Source organism: Anomaloglossus baeobatrachus, chromosome 1 (genome assembly GCF_048569485.1).
Source record: "Anomaloglossus baeobatrachus isolate aAnoBae1 chromosome 1, aAnoBae1.hap1, whole genome shotgun sequence".
NCBI classification, from domain to species: domain Eukaryota; kingdom Metazoa; phylum Chordata; class Amphibia; order Anura; family Aromobatidae; genus Anomaloglossus; species Anomaloglossus baeobatrachus.
In genome coordinates, this window is record NC_134353.1 from 99264446 (window position 1) to 99285110 (window position 20665).

The window sequence follows — 20665 nt, forward strand, 5'->3', positions numbered from 1 at the left end:
GGCCCTTCATCTTTCCAGAAATGATGTAATTCAGCCACATTGGAAGCTGAGGATGATGCGCCTTTTTAAGATCATGCCACAGTAACTCAATCAGATTAAGGTCAGAACTTTGAGGAGGCCGCTCCAAAGTCTTAATTTTCTTTATCTTAAGCCATTCAGCGGTGGACTTGTTGGTGTGTTTTGGATTATTGTCCTGCTGTATAAACCAAGTGTGCTTCAGATTAAGGTCACAAACAGATGGTCAGACCTTCTCCTTCAGGATTTTTTTGTAGACAGATTTCATTTTATTTACCGCAGCAAGTCTTCCAGGTCCTAGAAGCAGAAAAACAGCCCCAACCCATCACACTACAAGCACCAAATTTTACTGTTGGTATGATGAAATGCTTTGTTATTGCTACGACAGATGTAATGGGACATAAACCTTCCAAAAGGTTTAACTTTCCTCTCATCAGTCCATAGAGTATTCTCTCAAAACTCTTGGGAATCAAAATGTTTTCTGGCAAAACTGAGATGAGCCTTTATGTTCATTTTGCTCAGCAGTGATTTTCGTCTTGGTTTTCGTCCATTTTGTCCAGTTTCTTTTTGATGAGAGTCATGAACACTGACCTTAACTGAGACAAGCGAGGCCTGCAGTTCTTTGGTGAATAGTCATTGCTGCTATCTTGGGGTAATTTTGGTGGGCCGGCCACTCTTCTTCCATGTTTTCGCCATTTGTGGATAATGGCTCTCACTGTGGCTTGCTGGAATCCTAAAGCTTTAGAAATGGATTCATAACCTTTTCCAGACTGATAGATCTCAATAACTTTGCTCCTCAGTTATTACTGAATTTCTTTGGATTGCGGCACGATGTCTAGGTTTTGAGGATCTTTTGGTCTACTTCACTTTGTCAGGCAGGTCATATTTAAGTGATTTCTTGTTTGAACAGTTGTGGTAATCAGGTCTGGGTGTGGATAGGGTTTAAGGGGGGGGGGGGACAATCACATTTTCACACAGGGCCCAGTAGGTTTGGATTTCTTTTTCCTTTAATAATAAAGATATTCATTTCTCAACTGCATTTTGTGTTATCTTTGTCAAATATTTAAAATTATTTTGTGATCTGAAACATTTAAGTGTGACAAATCAGGAAGGGGAACGATTTCTTTTCACATCACTGTCACACTCTTGCCCACGGACGCCAGGCACCCATTCTCCTGTATGGAGGGCTACGTGGGGCCCATTCTCCTGTATGGAGGGCTACGTGGGGCCCATTCTCCTGTATGGAGGGCTACGTGGGGCCCATTCTCCTGTATGGAGGGCTACGTGGGGCCCATTCTCCTGTATGGAGGGCTACGTGGGGCCCATTCTCCTGTATGGAGGGCTACGTGGGGCCCATTCTCCTGTATGGAGGGCTACGTGGGGCCCATTCTCCTGTATGGAGGGCTACGTGGGGCCCATTCTCCTGTATGGAGGGCTACGTGGGGCCCATTCTCCTGTATGGAGGGCTACGTGGGGCCCATTCTCCTGTATGGAGGGCTACGTGGGGCCCATTCTCCTGTATGGAGGGCTACGTGGGGCCCATTCTCCTGTATGGAGAGCTACGTGGGGCCCATTCTCCTGTATGGAGGGCTACGTGGGGCCCATTCTCCTGTATAGAGGGCTACGTGGGGCCCATTCTCCTGTATGGAGGGCTACGTGGGGCCCATTATTCTGTATGGAGGGCTACGTGGGACTCGTGACTAGGTTGGCTTATTAGTTTGTTCAAGTTTTTAATTTTGGCCCTCTATGCATTTGAATTTGACATCTTTGCTTTAGACCAGACCTGGGCAAGGGGTGGCCCGCGGGCCACATCCGGCCCGCCTACTCTCTGTGACCGGCCCGCCTGGCTCCGGGCGTCCTTGCTGGCCGGTCACTGATGAGGGCAATCTGACCTGTTGTCCGGAGCTCCAGGCTCCGGGCAGCCCGTGGTCAGATTGCCCTCATCACACGCTGCGTGCCGGCAGGGAACAGAGGACAGATACTGCAGCACCGCACAGTGCAGCAGCGGAACGCAGGAATCTGTCCTCTGTTTCCTGCCGGCACTTTCTCTGTGACACACACGCGCGCGCCCTGATGTCGTCAGTATGGCGCGCGTGTGTGTCATTTGAAAAGTTCCCGCCCCGGCAGGAGAAGAAGATGCAGCAGCCGGAGCCCGTACGGAGAGAGGAAGCAGCTCAGCGGGGAGCCGTACAAGAGAAGAAGGATGTCAGCGGGAGCCCGTACGGAGGTGCCTGAGGAGGGAAAGGTGAGTGGTGACTAGTAACCTGAGGGGACAATGGGGGGAGTGGAGTGGAGGGGAGGGGAGAGGGGGGGGTAACTGGTGAGTAATATTTGGGTGTAGTGATGTAGTATATGGCAATGTAGTTTTACAGGTGTAGTATATAGGGGTCTAGTGATGTATATGTGGATGTAGTGATGTATATTACAGGTGTATATAGGGGTGTAGTGATGTATATTACAGGTGTATATGGGGGTGTAGTGATGTATATTACAAGTGTATATAGGGGTGTAGTGATGTATATTACAGGTGTATATGGGGGTGTAGTGATGTATATTACAGGTGTATATGGGGGTGTAGTGATGTAGTATATGGGGATTGTTTGTGTATATATGTATATAGCGTGTGCGTGTGTGTATGTATGTGTGCGTGCGTGCAGAGAGAAAAGCCCGTAACTGCGAGTGGTACTGGAGTTACATCGGGTACCACGTGCTCTCTCCCCGCCCCCTGCAGCGCCATACCGCCATTACAGGGCCTGATTGCGTTTCTCCGGTACCTGTTTGCATACATGTGACAGGTACCGGAGAAAACACGAGTCTGTGAAATAAAAAGATTTTCCATATTTACCTGCTTTCTTCAGCTCTGCTGCCTCTCGCTCCTGACCACTGCTCATTCATTGATTATTCACCGCACTCAGGACCTGGAAGCCGGAGCATCACGATGACAGCTTCGGGCACAGCACCGTTGAGGACATCACCGCAGGGACAGGTGAGTATTCTGCAAGCACAGTGACCTCCAGGAGGTGATCAGAGTTTCCAATGAACTTTGATGACCATCCTGCGACACCCACGCTACAGCTTCATGGGTTCATCAGAGTTCATTGGGAACTGTAACGAGTCCCCGAGATGCTCCGGCTTCCAGGTTCTCAACACACACACACACACACACACACACACACACACACACCTGTATACTCACCCAGCGATGCGGTCCCCAGCGCTGTCCCTGCTTCCAGCTGCTCACTGCAGTCAATATTCAGTGAGTATAATTACCAGCGATAAGGAGCGGGAGGCAGCAGAGCCAGAGACAGCAGAGCCAGAGGCAGCAGCGCTGGAGAGAGGTAAATATAGAAAATCTTTTTATTAAAAAGACCCGTGTTTTCTCTGGTACTTGTCACACTGATGTCACACAGATCACATCTGTGTGCGGTCCGTGTGACACCCGTGCTGCCGGAGAAAAAAAAAGGACATGTGTGCGTGCAGGGCCACGAGGGGTCACACAGTCCGTAACTTACTGTATATGAAGGGATAGTATATATGCTATATACAGTATTGGGTGAAACTGAGTTAATTATATTAGTCCGGCCCTCTAAAACCATCCCAATTTCTCATGCGGCCCCATGGGAAAATTAATTGCCCACCCCTGCTTTAGACTGATGTCTGGTTCCTGTTTGGATCCAGTTCAGGAATTGACTTTTGGCCTGTAGTCTAATGACAATTCTATCTCATATTTTGGCCTTGTGCATCCTGATTCCTTATTGTGTTAATGACCATTGGCTACGTTCCTGACTTCACTTTGGCACACCTGACACCAATTATGAGTATTCTTGAGAAGTCTGTCCAGGAAAGAGCAGGTTTCCTTAAAAGGAAGGTGTCATAATATTTTTTTTTTTTATAATAAAATATTCAACCTATTAATAATATTAGGGTTTCGTGTTTATATTACTTATATAGCGCAATTAATTCTGCAGCGCTTTACAGACATTATCACCGCTGGTCCCATTGGGGCACAATCTAAATTCCCCATTACTATATATTTGGAGTATAGAGAAACCCAAAGTACCCGGAGGAAACCCACGCAAATACATGGAGAACTACAGAGCTAACCACGGAGCCAACGTACTGCCAGTGGTAAATGTATTGTAAAAAAAAATATTGGCAATGTTTTGTTTCTTTTCATATCATGATCTATATAAAAACAAATTAACTATTGCAATTTTCCCACTGGGGTTACTCTAGACTGAAACGTCCTGTACTTTCATAAAGCTTTTTCACCAACTTCATTATCATCATAGGCAGGGTTACAATGGCAGGCATCTCCTCTATATATGATGATATAACACAGGACCCTGCTCCTCCTCCCTGCACAATTACCTTTGCACATGATCATTTGGGTCAGAGTCAGTGTATTGCTGGTAATATGTCATCAGGTTTTTGCCACCTAAACTTTGAGCAGCTCAACATAGGGGGAGAAACCCTCATTCCAGAGTGTGACACTTACTGGGCTGCTTAGTGTAGTTGTGATAAAATCACTGTTTAATCAGCAGGAAATTATCATTGCAGGACTACTTTGTGTTCTGCAGGTGGTCCAGCATATTCATGAGCGCTGTATAACTACTAGATCTGCAGCAGAGAAAACATTGATTTTATCACAATGACAGCAAACAGCCCAGTAAGTGACACATCGCTGGAATCAGGGTCTCTGTCTCTACATTATGCTGCTCTCAGATGAGGGAGCAAAAACCTGGTTACAGATTCCCTTTAATACTGATTGTGCTATGAAGAAAAATACAAAACAAAAAAAAAAAAAATCCTGGTCTTTTCTGATGATAGTGTTCCTTTAATTCCCTTCAAAGCCGTATGGTCTCTCTCATATTATAATAATTAAAAAAAAATCCCTCCAAATTAGTAAGAAATACATTTAAAAGGGGTTTTATCATGAAAAAAATGTTCCTGTGCTGAGAGTCTTACAGTATATGTGTCCCTGCTATGTACTGTGTAATGGGACCCTGCACTGCGATGTGCCGGCCGCTAATTAAGGCTATGAATATTCACTGCTCCCCCCACCCATAATCCAGGCCATGGGGAGCAGAGAATATGCCGGCTTCGGGCTTCTAACTGCGCTGTAAGTGGGTGCTGCGCCGCTTACACACTGGTCAGTTGCGGAAGAGGATGCCGGTAAGTTGGGGAAAAAAAAAAAAGGACAGTATAACCATTTTTTATTGTGCTGCGCCCAGGAGAGCCAGAATGTGGAATATACCAGGATGTGCCATGATGGGGACATATATATCAGAATGGGGTTATGATAGAGACATATATACAAAGGATAATGCCATATATACCAGGATGGACCATGAAGGGGACCTTATAGAGTGGGGGAAAAAAGTATTTAGTCAGCCACCAAGTGTGCAAGTTCTCCCACTTAAAAAGATGAGATAGACCACAACTATGAGAGACAAAATGAGAAAACAAATCCAGAAAATCACCTTGTCTGATTTGACAAGATTTTTTTGAAAATTATGGTGGAAAATAAGTATTTGGTCAATAACAAAAGTTCATCTCAATATTTTGTTACATATCCTTTGTTGGCAATGACAGAGGTCAAACGTTTTCTGTAAGTCTTCACAAGGTTGGCACACACTGTTGGTGGTATGTTGTCCCATTCCTCCATGCAGATCTCCTCTAGAGCAGTGATATTTTGGGCCTGTCGCTGGGCAACATGGACTTTCAACTCCCTCCAAAGGTTTTCAATGGGGTTGAGATCTGGAGACTGGCTAGGCCACTCCAGGACCTTCATATGCTTCTTACAAAGCCACTCCTTCATTGCCCTGGTGGTGTGCTTGGGATCATGATCATGCTGATAGACCCAGCCACATTTCATCTTCAGGGCCCTTGCTGATGGAAGGAGGTTTGCACTCAAAATCTTACGATACATGGCCCCATTCATTCTTTCAAGTACACAGATCAGTAGTCCTGGTCCCTTTGCAGAGAAACAGCCCCAAAGCATGATGTTGCCATCCCCATACTTCACAGTGGGTATGGTGTTATTTGGATGCAACTCAGCATTCTGTCTCGTCCAAACACGACGAGTTTTGTTTATACCAAACAGTTCTACTTTGGTTTCTTCAGGCCATATGACATTCTCCCAATACTCTTCTGGATAATCCAAATGCTCACTAGCAAACTTCAGATGGCCCCGAACATGTACCGGCTTAAGCAAGGGAACACGTCTGGCACTGCAGGATCCGAGTCCCTGGCGGCGTAGTGTGTTACTGATGGTAACCTTTGTTACGGTGGTCCTAGCTCTATGCAGGTCATTCATTAGGTCCTCCTGTATGGTTCTGGGATTTTTGCTGACTGTTCTTGTGATCATTTTGACCCCACAGGATAAGATCTTGCGTTGAGCCCCAGATTGAGGAAGATTATCAGTGGTCTTGTAGGTCTTCCATTTTCTTAATATTGCTCCCACAGTTGATTTCATCACACCAAGCTGCTTGCCTTTTGCAAATTAAGTCTTCCCAGCCTGGTGCAGGACTACAATTTTGTTTCTGGTGTCCATTGACAGCTTTTTGGTATTCACCATAGTGGAGTTTGGAGTGTGGCTGTTTGAGGTTGTGGACAGGTGTCTTTTTTACTGATAAGTTTAAACAGGTGCCATTACTACAGGTAATGAGTGGAGGACAGAGGAGCCTCTTAAAGAAGAAGTTACAGGTCTGTGAGAGCCAGAAATTTTGCATGTTTTTAGATGCCTAAATACTTATTTTCCACCATAATTTGCAAAAAAAATCTTTCCAAATTAAACAAGGTGATTTTCTGAATTTCTTTTCTCATGATGTCTTTCATAGTTGTGATCTACCTATGATGTCAATTATAGGCCTCTCTCCTCTTTTTAATTGGGAGAACGTGCACAATTGGTGGCTGACTAAACACTTTTTCCCCCACTGTATATACCAGGATATAGCCATGATAAGGCTTAAGCCACACGGCGAGAAAATCGGTGCGAGTGGAGTGCGATAAAACATCGCATTGGCCCGCCCCTCCTCAGTGCCGGCCCGCCCCCTGCAGCTGAGGTCCGCTCGCACAGTCGAACCTCAGACGCAGGGATACTAGCATGACACTTGGCCCCTGCTGTGCTGCCAGCGCGAGCCGAGTGTCATGCGAGCAACGCAGTTGTGCCCCGCATGGCCCCGGCCTAATAATAATAATAATATTTTTTTATTTCTAGCGCCAAGACATTCCGCAGTGCTTTACAATTCAGAGGGGGCATGTACAGACAATATGAGACAATACAAAATAACAAAATGAAGATACCAAGAGGAGTGAGGGCCCTGCTCGTAAGCTTACAGTATATGAGGAAATAGGGGAGGCAGAATAGGTGAATTGGGGGGGGGGGGGGGGGGAGGGGGGGCGGGGCTTGACATATATGGTCCAGCCATCGATTTAATAGGGGGATTCAAAACCAGCTGTGTGGGCCGGTCGCCAGCCAGAATTTATACAGGTACAGAGTGTAAAAAAGTACATGGAGAGGAAGGAACCAGAAGATACAGGGGATAATAATTGGAAGTAAATTTTATGAAGGGCAGAAAGGGACCAGATTAGATCAGGGAGGCGAGGTGATAGGCTAGTCTAAAGAAATGCGTTTTTAGGACCCGCTTAAAAGGTGTGGATGTTCGGAATTAAATCGGATTGTTCTTGGTAGTGACAGATCATACACAAGGATGGGGGACATATTTACCAGGAAAAGGCCCAGAATGGAGGACATTGGTACAGGATGGGGGTCAGTACTACACAGTGAAGGGGGGGGGGCAACTTGTGTGTTTTTATAGGATATAGAACTCTACAACTGCCCATATATCTGACCAAGATGTGGGGGAGGCCCAGGTTCAAACTTTGCATCGGGGCCCATTGGACTCTAGTTATGCCACTGGCTGCAGCCCAGCGGGTCCACTCCCTACTTGCACCGGCGAGCATTACAGCCAGAAGCCCAGTAAGTGACATGTCACTGGAATCAGCCTTTCTTGCCCTATATTATCAGGTTATCACATTATATTGGAAAAACCTGCTGAAAGATTCCCTTTTAAAATGATGAAATGTCCATCATCACACATTTTTTAGCCATTCAAAAGTAAAAAGCTGATGGCTTTCATTCAAAATTGCTTGGTAGCCATAGATTTTTCTGTGGATTTCTTTTCAAATCAGTGTCTGATTTCTTAGCATAATCAGTCACCTGAAAATGTCTTTGGTTTTCCTTCAGAAACTTTTTTTTTCTCAGTATTTTGATTTCTTGCTTGTTTAAAAAAAAATAAATAAAATTGAAAAAAAGCACCATGAATTTCAAGACTTTCCATTTTTTTTCCCCTCACAACAATTCTGTAACTGATTTTAATTAATTATGTGCATTTTTCTTGTAGTTTTCCAAGTCCATAGAGTAACCCATGGTGAAAGACACCACACCTGGAGTATAGTGCCACCAAAAAGCCACACAGAAAACAAACAAAACATTGTTAGTGCATCTATACATCACTATAGACTTGCAATGATGTTAAGCAAGGGGAAAAAAAAAAAAGTCATGAAAAATTCTGCAATTTTAAGAAAAATTATGGTAAATCCAATCTAAAAGATAACTGCATTCTCCATTACTAAATAATGACTAGAATCTATAGCCTTAAAACCAAATATCTTACATGGGATTTTGAAATTACGCAGATTATATTGGATTTGCCAGTAATTAAATTAATACTTTGAGTGCATAGGAAAGCCATTTTCTAGAATTTAGTAAACACCCCGCCTTTCATGGCTCTCATGCGGGGGACTAATTGTAGAGTTGTAATAACAGGGATTTGAATTCCCACTGCTTGAAGGATTAGCAACCAAGATCTGGGAAAAGAAAACATGTTCCGAACGATCCGAGACACAGATATTAGCTAAAATTTCACATGAAGCCATCTGTACGATGGATAAACACGGCAGCGATAGTCGTATAGAATTTCTAATGCAAATACATGAACTATGTCACATTTTAAGTCAAATATTTTAGCTCAAATATTAATACATGCTGAAAAAGCCTCCAAAACAACTTACACTAATACTTTTGTGCCGTTATATACGATCTCTGTCAGGGATCTTTCACACGTCTGTGCATTTAACACACGGGTGTGACGGTCCATGTATGTGTGACGCCCTGGCAAAACCAGGTAGAGGACTGTACCCCTTCCCAAGGGTACAGGAATCGCCTCCTCCTTGGGATTAAACACCACATCCCACACACAGGAACACCAGCCACAAAGCCTAGTCACCCACCCATGACAACAGGGACACACCAGTGGGCGGGACCAGGTCGATGAGAACGCCCACCTAGGGGTCTGGAGGTGTCAGGGGAGGGAACACGATGGTTAAGCTCAGAGAGTTGAGAAGTGAGGAGCTGAAGTGGCAGAGTGGTCAAGGGTCGGAGCCCTTGACCGCGGGAGAACCGACTAGGTGGCAGACAGCAGTGTAGGGCCACTGGTGACGGAGATCTGGTCGTGGGAGACCTGAAGTGGACCGGGGCAGGATTGTAGCCCGCCGGCACCGACAGCAGGAATCCGGTCCGGAGGCCGTGCACAGGCGGGGTACCTGGACCATAGGATGAGGAAGGTTGCAAGCCCCTTGTTAATTCAGTCAGGAACAAGTTTTCAGGCCTTGTTCTAAAGAAGCCCAGAGAGCGAAACAGAAGCCCAACGCGGGGGATAGGGTGTCCGCCAGAACCCACTGAAATCCCAAGGGTCAGATTTTGCGGGCAACAACTCCCTCTGTATACAAAGCCACAGGGGAGTGGATTTCTCCCATTCCAAGCGGGTTAAATCAAAACACACCAAGTCACAAGTGCAGGAGGAAGGGTCCCTACCTTGCTAACCCGGGTCCGGTCACCACTCTAGCCCCAGACACGATCCCGGATCCGAGCGCCCCGAGCAGCACCTTTGCCGTGGTGTGGCACCCGTCCGCGACAACAAAAACCTAGCGTCACGAACAGAATTCTTACCCCATTCGTGACCTGGATGACGTGCGTCTTACTTTGAATTCCGTGAAACGCTCAAAAATCTTGAACTGCCGCCATCTTGCCCGCCATTTTTGGCGCCAAAACGACAACGCCATCATCTTCTTCCCTGAAAAGGGCGCGAAGCCCCGCCCCTAAGAACGTGGGTGGAACTCGGTGACTCCAAAAGCAGGAAGCTGCAAAGGACAGTGAGTCCCGCGAGACTGCTGTTGAAAACCAAGGGGGAGCAGCATGTGATCAGAGAGAATAAAGGGCAGGGACACCAGGACTCTGCACAATTCCGTTCCTGGACACACAAGCGGCAGGATGTCTCAAGGATCCGACAACCAGCATGTGGAGGGTCCCATTCCCGGGACCTCCGACTGGATTGAGGAGCAGACAGAGAAGATGTGCCGCAGGATCTGGGCCCAAACCCACTTCATCATAACGAGGTGGACGACCGAGATGAAGGATCTGGCTGCAGTTGTCCGGGCGCGTGAGATGGAGGTGGCCTCGGAGGAGCAGGTAAGCAGTGACCCACGCCCCCATGTTCCCCAGGAACCGGCCGTCCCGGGTGAGGGGTCCAGCCTCCCTCGCCACCCGTGTCCGCGGACAGAAACCCGATCGACCCGCTACCCCAACCAATGGTAGCGGAACCCATCTTATCTACGGAGGAGAACCCAACAATAGGGACCTCGGGCCTCACCTCCACCACCGATCCGGCACCCGTCTCAGCCCAGAGCCAGGCCGCAACCCTGATGACATCCCATCCGGCCTCGAGCCAGGCCGCAACCCCGATGACGTCTTCCCCGGCCCCGGCAGTTCTCCCGGCCGCAACAGTGATGACGTCGGCTCCGGCAGTTCATCCGGCCACAACGGTGACGTCTTCCCCGGCTCCAGTAGTCTGCCCGGCCGCAACTGTGATGACATCTTCCCCGGCAGTCCGCCCGGCCGCAGCAGTGATAATGTCGGCTCTGGCAGTCCACCCGGCCGCAACGGAGGCGGCACCCGACTTAGAGTCTACCACGGCGGCAGAGCCAGCCGCTCCCAAGCACCCCGTCCCGGTTGTGGAGCAGCCGGAGTGCATCTGCAGAGAGGCGGAACAGGCCATTGAGCCCTGGGGCCCACGGCACCCGTGCCCCGTATTGGGAGCAGCAGAAACAGCAGCTGTGCAGGGAGATCGCTGCCAGAGAGAAGCGCAAGGCAGATGTGCTTGCCCGCACTTACAAGGAGAAGGACCACCTGCGGCAGGCTGCCTTCCGGGTCTGGGGCCCGACCTACAGAGGACAGGTCCGATACTTTGACCCCCAGAATGGATGGGGTTTCATCTACGAACCAGGTCTGGATTCCGAGATATTTGTGTCCCAGAGGGATGTGGCCCCTCACCTACCAACCGGCCTCCCAGACCTAGATCTGGAACCCGGGGATATGGGGAGCTACACCCGGCATTGTGGAGAGCGAGGGTGGTTTGCCCTGGATATAAAGAAGTGAGCCTTGGTTGATGAGAAATCCAGCCTTGGTTTACAGTATAGACTGTGTGTGGATTATTCTTAATCGGGAGTACACTGGTGTCATCCGGTCCAACCTGCCGACGGCGCCCCAGCACCGCTCCCCACCTACACCTGGGCCCCCGGACTACACCTCCTCTACCTGTGGAGGGGATACCATCTTGCTGCCCAACACCATCGGTCCTGGGCACTTGCACAAGAGGCAGCGGTGGTGCCATCATCCCATCACCGCAACCCACGGGTGGCGTCACAGACAAAAACTCTCTCCTCTGTAAATACCCCCTTTCCCTGTTGAGAGGATGGGGGGTTGCACGAGCCCCGGGTCCGGTTACCACTCGAGCCCCAGACACGATCCCGGATCCGAGCGACCAGAGCACACCCTTTGACGTGGCGCAGCACCCGTCTGCGACATATGTTTGTCCGTGTGTATGTTCTCCGTGTGACATCCACATAGCATACGGACAGCATGAACTTATATACTTGCCTGTCTCCAGCGCTGCTGTTGCTTCTGGGTCTTGCTCATTATACTCATGAATATTCACTGCACTGACCGTGGTCCCGGAAGTAAGAGTAGCGCCGGAGATAAGTAAATATGTTCGTATGATATCCGGATAGCACACAGACAGCATGAACTTGTATACTTATCTGTCTGCGGCACTACTGTTGCTTCCGGGTCCGCGCTCAGTGCAGTGAATATTCATGAGCGAGACCTGGAAGTAACAGCAGCGCCGGAGACAGGCAACTATGCTTGTGTGACATCCAGATAGTACACGGACAGCATTAACTTGTATAATTAACTGTCTCCAACATAGCTCTAACTATCGGGTCCACGATCAATGCAGTGAATATTCATGAGCATAATGAGAGAGACCCAAAAGCAACAGTAGTGCCGGAGACAGGGAAGTGTATAAAATATTTTTTTTTTCTTTTTTCTTATTAAGTGACGTGTTTCCTCTGCTATGTGTCACATCAGCGTCCGGTCTATATGACATCCATGCTGCTGGCAGAAAACGGACATGTCTATATGTGGAGCACATGGACACATGTATGTTCCACATGGACATGTGCGCAAACCCATTGAATTTAATGGGTCTGCGTTTGTCCGTGTTTCCGGTTCGTGATGAAACGGACCTCACACGTACCAGAAACACGGACATGTGAAGGAGGCCTCAGGGATCTTCAACCTGTTGTTGAGAAGCTACGCTTCCCAGAATGCTTGGAGTTGTAGTTTGACAGCTCAGGAGCCTTAAGCTCGAAACCACTGCCATTATACGAACATATAATATGATAATAAAGCAAATTATAATATAATAATCCTTATGTAACAGGTATAAAGATTAGGGTCAAAGTGTAATATGCAGTGATCAATGTAACCGGCCACAGGGTGTTACATAGTGAATAATGACTCACACATAGAAACAACGTATAGAGAAGACAGCACTAAAGTCAATGAGATAAAACAGATCAAAAAGGAGCACAATGTAGATACACAAGGCAGGGCGAGGGGCACAGTGTGCCAGCCTGACTCGGGAAGGGGATTAGAGAGTTAATAAAGCCGGGTCGTTCTCACCATACAAAGCAGCAGAATGAAGGGGGCACTTGGCATATGTGTCCAGTGTAGCATTCTTCCTCGCTGTCCTCCTCTTCTTGTGCTGCGGGGTGGGGCTGCCAGGTGGAAGCACAAGAATACCTGTGTACATGGGCAGGTGCTGCACTGATCCTCCCCTCCCATCTACCCCCTCCTTCTCAGGTAATCTCATTAGATCCACGTCTGCGTTGGAGATTTATTTTTAGAGCGCTGATATTCCGTAGGGGGAGATTATTATACATGGAAAATAATGGGTTTCACACTGACAGTAGACGGGATTTCTTCATTGGTTGCCATTTCCATATAATGTGGTCTCACACGCTGGTCTGGCTATTGGAGGAGCACAGGTAGCCTCTGTATATGGGTGTTGATATCAGAGGGGGCCACATACGGCTATAAATGTGATATCCTATTGGGATGAGGTCCCATTCAGACATCTGTTTTTCTAATACGAGATGGGGGGAAAACGCAGAAAAACGCAGGAAAGAATTCACATGTCCATTTTTTTTTTTAAGCTCAAAAACACAGCTTAAAAAAAAAGTTGTGTGCGGACAGCAAAAATGAAAACTCATAGACTTTGCTGGGGTAGCAAAGTCATGCAGTTTTGAGGCCAAAAACGCACCCGAAAAAGGCGCAAAAACGCTGCGAAAAACGCACTGTGTGAACTTACCCTTATATTTGCATTTTTCACAAATAGATCTTGTACCTATTACATTCTATGCAGCTGTTCGCATTGTCTGGGTTTCTTTTTTTTCTTTTCTTTTCTTTTTCCAAAATGAATGGTCCACACAAAATCACGGAGCTATAACCAAATTTGATCAGAGTCTCAAACTCGACCTTGCAAGTCAATGAGCCCCAAAAAAAATCCAAAGAACACTTAAATGCCAACTCATTGATAGAAGCTGGGGAGACCTCCATCAGTTTATTTTTGAGTCATCACCGACAAACTCATAATCTATGTGCACACGCTGAGTATTTAGTTGCAGATATTTCTGCACCAAATCTGCATCCCTTGGCAGAAAAAAATGTGCCTTTTTGATGTGGGTTTTTTTTTTTATCCATGAGCTTTTTATGCATTCTGGAGTGGAAAAACACTGCAAAATCACTGAAAGAATTGACATACTGCAGATTTATTTCTGCACCAAACCTGCAAGGGGGAAAAAAATGCAACATGTGCACAAACTTAAGGATTTTTATTGACTTTGCTGGCATAAGAATTTACATGCAGATATGTAACAAAATTGCACTCACAAATGCATAAAAAAAGCAATAAAAACGCACTCTGTGCACATACCCATAAAACTCAGACTAAACTGTAATTGTAAAAACTGACACTGATTAAATTCTGGTGACACTGTAAGGACTCTTTCACGCGTTCGTGTTAAAACATGTGCGTGCCACACACATCGGTATGGTCATACATGTGACATCCGTATTTGCATATGTAGTGCCCCTGAAGTCATCAGGGAGCTACAAGGTTCTGCATCCCCACCAGGATGCAGGGCCTACCCCCTAGGGACCTGGAAGACCAGTGCCGGTCACACACAAACACTTCACAAAATCCCAGTTTTTCCCCAACAATCCCCCATACAATGGTGCAAGGCTAGGGTCAGACCAATGGATGGAGCCAGTCCAGTCCACTAGTTGACCAGATGGGAGAGGCAGACTGTGGACAGTCAGTCAGAGGAGTCGAGCAGTGATGTTTGACGTGAGGAGATGCACTGACTTGGGGTGAACCTGGTGCTCAGGAGGGTAGTTGCCGGTGGAGTACTCCCGGAACTACGCATCAACGGGGTACAGGACCCTAGGTCAGGCAAAAGCTGCAGGCAGGCCTGATAACACCTGCACAGCGAGGGGACCATCATGACCTCGCTGACCTTAAAAATCTGAGACTCTAGCAAAGGGAGAACCGGGGACAGGACCAGAGACTCCAATCCCACAGGGTTCACGCTACCGTCATACGGACAGCTGTGGAAAACCAACGAACTGGGACCCCAGTTGCTCTACGCCACGGGAACCCACCGTATACGTTATCAATAGAGGTTTCTGTTCTCACTAGAACGTACCTAGCTTTAAATTTATAAGACTGGTATTTTTTGCCTGTTATTAAGATCAATGCATGTTATAATTATATGACACTAATAAGACATTATTGACATTTTTCGAACCTTTTCTGATAAATAATTATATACACCATCTTCAATAAGAGTGGTGTTTTTGACTAAAGGCCCTGTCACACACAGAGATAGATCTGTGGCAGACCTGTGGCAGACCTGTGGCAGACCTGTGGCAGACCTGTGGCAGACCTGTGGCAGACCTGTGGCAGATCTGTGGTTGCAGTGAAATCATGGACAATCAGTGCCAGGTTTGTGGCTGTGTACAAATGGAACAATATGTCCATGATTTCACTAAAACCACAGATCTGCCAAAGATTTATCTCTGTGGGTGACGGGGCCTTTAGGTTCGTTCATGGTTGGTCCTTTTTGGACTTGAATGTGGTTTTCTTGGTTTGCACAACTTTTTATGATTGCATCACTGCGCAATTTTTTAAGATTTATTGATTAAGTTATGTATTATAATTTCCTCTATTATTGCTGCCAATTGTTAGAAAGAAATGGACTATAACAATTGTTATGCAATTTATCCCAGTTTGCCAATATCCTATGTGTGGTTGGAAACTACTTTTCAGGCACAGTGCAAAGCTAAGAAGGGAAGTAGCATCATATTAAAATGCTGATTTTGCTGGAATGCTGTCACACTGGCAGATCCCCTGAGGTGCCACAACATTGTGCTTCTGAAACCACGCACCCGTAAAAAAAAGTGGGCTCTCCTCATTATGTTAATGTCAAAGATGTGGCTGCTAACTGCGTTTTAGGCACATTGTGGGGCTCAAAAAGGAGAGAGGCATTTGGATTTAGGAGTGCAGATTTCGGTAATTTGTCCGAAGCAGGCATCCTTCCTACCAGGAGTAAAACAAATTGAAGTAAAATCCAGAATAACTGCTCTGTGGAGTCCCAAGAGAGTATCAATAAGGTTTGCAACTTGAGTCTTGGGTTCCATGACCTCTTGTATTTAGGCAATGGTCTAATCACAGACGCTTACGAGAATTTTGAAAACATTTATTCTTCTATGTTGGGACAGATCTTCCAGGTCCCCAAACAGAAAGATCTCCTTGCCGGGTTGGGTGAAGTCTTTTTCACTTTAGCTAGTTCCTCAAATCTTAGAACCAAAAGAGGAGAGCCTCCTGGATTTAGATTCCTTTCATGAGTTACTATCGATGCCAGCAAAAAAGGTTGAGGAAGTTGGGAACCTGTGGTCGTCCAGAATTATTTTCAAGGGGTTTGGACTCCTGACATTAATCTTCAATCTTCCAATTACAGAGAGTTGAAGGAAAGTAGATGAGGCCTTCAAAGATGCAATATCTTTGATACAAGATACTCATGTAAAAATCAATTCTGGCAAGGTAACCATGGTAGCTCACACCTGTCATTAGGGGAGCACAAAATACAAGGATCTTAAGTCACTCTCACTGGAGATCTTTTGAGCAGAACAACATCTCCTCTCCCAGTCAACACTCCATCTAAAAGGATCCAACAATGTTCAGGCGGGCTTCATGAGCAGAAAAATCGTATAAGCAGGGAAATGGAGTCTGAATACTGACGTATTGCAGATGTTGATCAACAGGTGTAGCTGTCCAGCGGTGGACCTTTCTGCAGGCAGTTAACGCAAAGGAGGACTGCTATTTCATCCTGAACCCAAGTGATTCTTGCATAGCAGGGACGTATTAGGTCACCCCTAGGAGTTCAGGCTAGCATATGCCTTGCCCCCAATTCCACTCCTGATAAAAACTTACAGAAGATCAGAAGAGAGAGTTAGAACAATTCTGGTAGCACCACCTTGGCCAAAAAGAAGTTGGTTTGGGGCATTGAACAGCCTGAATTCGGAAGATCAACTCATTCTCCCATCTACAACCTTCTCAATCGGGGCCAAATTTGCCATCCAGATCCCAAGATCTTATAACTGATTGCATGACTTCTGAATCCTCAATACTAAGAGCTAGAGGACTCTCAGACAGTCATAAATACACTCCAAAAGAGTAGAAAGAAGATGATAAATGTCATCTACTCTAAAATATGTAAAACCTTTTTTATCATGGTGTGGCTCTAGACTTCCAGATTTCCTTCATCCAGATGTAGCCCAGATTTTGGACTTCCTTCAAGATATTCTAGAGAAAGGATTGAGTCCCAGCACCCTAAAAGTACAGATCTCAGCCCTTAGTCTATTCTTTGAACAAAATCTGGCAGATAATCGTTGGATAAAAAGGTTTATGACAGCAGCTTCCAGGCTGTATGCAATACAGATCAATTTAATTCCACCCTGAGACCTGAATATCGTTCCCAAGGGTCTAACAAAATCTTCATTTGAACCGTTGACAAATTATCCTAGAAAGTGGCCTACCTAGTTACAGTCACAACAACCAAGAGAATCGGTAAACTCCAAGCAATTTCAATCCAGGAGCCTTATTTAAGAATTCTAGAAGACAAAATTGTTCTCTGGCTGAACCCATTTTTTTCTACTTAATGTGACTTCAGAATTCCATGTCCCAGAAAATTATTCTTCCTTCTCTCTGCCAGAATCCATCTAACAAGAAGAGGAATTGCATTCTTTAGATATACAGAGGGTGGTTCTTCAGTATTTTCAGTGGTCGGATTCGTGGAGGAAAAATCAGAACCTCTTTGTTCGGTACTTTGGTCAGAATAAGGTCAAGAAGGCATCAAAAAGTATAAGTGGTAACTGGATTAGGAAAGCAATCCTGAGGAGCTTATGATATCCAACATCAACTACCACTGGAAAACTTTACAGCTCATTCTACTAGGGCTGTGTCCATCTCCTGGGCTGAGAGCCAGTGCTTCTGTGACGCCCTGGACTAGCAAGGTAGTCACAGTTAGAGCCCCGCACAACACCTGTCCCCTAAAAAGGTGTCAGCAACCAACCATTAAAATCTAGTCACCTCCCTCAGCGCTTGATGGACACAGCAGGGGGCGGAGCCAGGCGGTTGCTCACGCCCACCGAGGAGTTCAGAGAGCCTGAGGCAGGAAAACAGTACAGATTAGTTGACGGGAGTGAAGGAGAGTGGAAGCAAGCCTGTGCCCAGGTCTGCAGCAGTCTGACAGTTGCCAGGGTTGGAGCCCGGGCACCTTTGGATAGGAGGCATATGGTGGCCTCAGCCTGCAGGAGCCGGGAAGACTGCTCGGTGGAACCGTGGTGGACCGGGACAGGGTTGTGGCCTACCGGTACCAACCCGGGGAACCGACTTGGAAACCGGAGCACAAAAGGGGGGTACTCAGACCCTGAAACGAGGTCCAGAAGCCACTGGACTGAGTTAATTAACTGATTGGGTGGAAAAGGACCTATAGTCCAGACCGCAAAGTCCTGACTGAAGATAACAGCTCAACGAGAGGGATAGAAAGCCACCGCACAGGCAAAGAGATCCCACGGGCTAGCATCTGCGGGCAAAAGGGCTCTCCCGACATCCACAAAGCCGGGGAGCGGACTTCCGACCCTGAAGCGCAGGTAGCCCACAAATACACAACACGGTGCAGGAGAAAGGCAGAGACCACTAACCGGGGACCAGACGCAGCCGGCGGCGGGCACCGACCACCATCAACTTTGTTTACCAGAGACTTGAGTGTGTTACTAATCGTGAGTACATCAGTGCCCTCCGGCCGCCCATCTCCCTGCACCGCCCAACCACTCACCCAACGGGTCCGGGGGCCACCATCCCTACCCACGGAGGGGTTAACAACTTGCTGCGCAGCATCTCCCCCGGGTGCCCCGTAAACCGCAGCGGTGGTGCCCACATTCACCACATCCTGTGGGTGGTGTCACGAACTTAACCACGGCTCCAGCCGTAAACCTACATCCCCCAAAATGCCAGCCCCTTTCAGATCGGAGTGACCACAGGGCCCCCGGGTCCGGAGACGCTCGAGCCACCCACTAGCAAGCCCGGATCCGAGCGGTTCGGCTGCAGCCGAGTGTGGGGCGGTACACATCGACTCTTCTGGCGTCACGAACAGGATACTTACACATTCACTTACCTAGTGAAGTGCGCCTTGAAGTGAAGTCAGCGGTGATCCGTTGTAAAGTTTTCGGAATGCGCCTCTTGCCGCCATCTTTTGGCGCGAAGATTCCCGCCAGAGTCTTCTTCCCCGCAGAAAAAGCGTGAAAGCTGAAGCCCCGCCCCCTGGGAACACAGCCGGTAAGTGAGCCGGAAGTCGCAAAACAAAACTTCCAGCAAAAAGAAAAAAAGAAGTGCCGGCAAAAGACCAAGGGGGAACGGATGGAGGATGTCAGCATTCATGGAGGAGAGCGGAGCGGTGCTCGTCACCGGAGTGGCAGTACCTAGAAGCGGCAGAGGCAAAGTAGCTTTTGATCCAGAAGACAGCGACCTGACCGAGCTCCCCATGGGAACCGCTGCCTGGTTGGAGCGGGAGCTGGGCCGATTCTGCGTCCGGGTAAGGGCGCAAACCTTACAGCAGGTGCTTGACTGGAAGGCGGAAGTCCGGAGGATGGTCGCCGTGGTGTGGGCCCGAGAACAGAGGGCCGTAGCAGCCGTGCAGCGCCGGGATAAAGCTACGCAGACCCACATGTCGTCCCTGATCAGTTGGGAGGTGGAACCTGCCAGCCAGCACCGTGACACGTGAGCCCTGTGTAGTACAGACATTGGAGGAAGCAGTACCATCCACGCTACCGCTGCCACCGTTCCCGTTGGAGGTTCAGAGCCAGGGCATGTATTGCACTTGGAAGGGGAGCCCGGTGCCCCGTCCGAGGATAGCGCAGTACGGTCCCCTGCAATGGTAGCCGGAGTTAAGTGGAGCGAGAGCAGTTTTTATTACAGACCGCGGTCTACCGTACCCACACTGCAGGCAGTGGAAGACGGGGTCTTTTTAGACAGTGTCACTGTGAGTGAATGTGGCATTGGGGACCCGTGCTGCCCTGTGGTGGACTGAGGGAAAGTGGCTGGAGGAGGCTGTGCCAGCAGCGAAGTTAAGTGTTTGTAAATAATCCCGGACCACCCTTTCAGGACCTACAGTCTCCGGAGAGGCTGGTTGAAGGAAGGGCCTGTGGGATGTTGTAGGCCGAGGTCCCGTCACCATGCAAATCGGTGACTACCCTCCAGGTCAGGGGGCCCCTGGACGTGGGGCCTCTGAGAGACTGCCGGGTAAGGAACTTATTACCCGGCCCGTGTGGGTAATACCCGGACCTGAACCCGTTTCCTGGACTGGGGAAAAGGGGTGCTGACCTGTTCTTAGAGGCAGCATCAGGGCTAGGTTTGCTTGGGTGGGCAAATGAAAGGACCTGGTCCCGTTCCCGGTTAATAAAAATGTTTAATGTTGGTAACGTTTAAGAAAACTGCCTCCTGCAAGGGATGAAAAACAAGCTTTCGTGAACTGTAAATATATTAGTATACTTGTATACATGTTTTTATTATCTGTTTCAGAAGAAAATAAATGGTGGTGGTTGGACAGCCCGCGGACGGTCTGT

At 47.7% G+C, this 20665-nt stretch overlaps 1 protein-coding gene across 1 annotated transcript in view; it reads right to left on the minus strand.

Annotated features, from left to right (window-relative positions):
* SEL1L3 (SEL1L family member 3) overlaps positions 1 to 13179 on the minus strand; it is a 163917-nt gene extending 150738 nt beyond the window's left edge. The window contains exon 1 of the mRNA XM_075346942.1: positions 13103 to 13179. Coding sequence (XP_075203057.1) covers positions 13103 to 13156 — 54 coding nt within the window. The 5' untranslated portion in view covers positions 13157 to 13179. The remainder of the gene's footprint in view (positions 1 to 13102) is intronic.
* Between the last annotated feature and the right edge of the window lie 7486 nt (positions 13180 to 20665).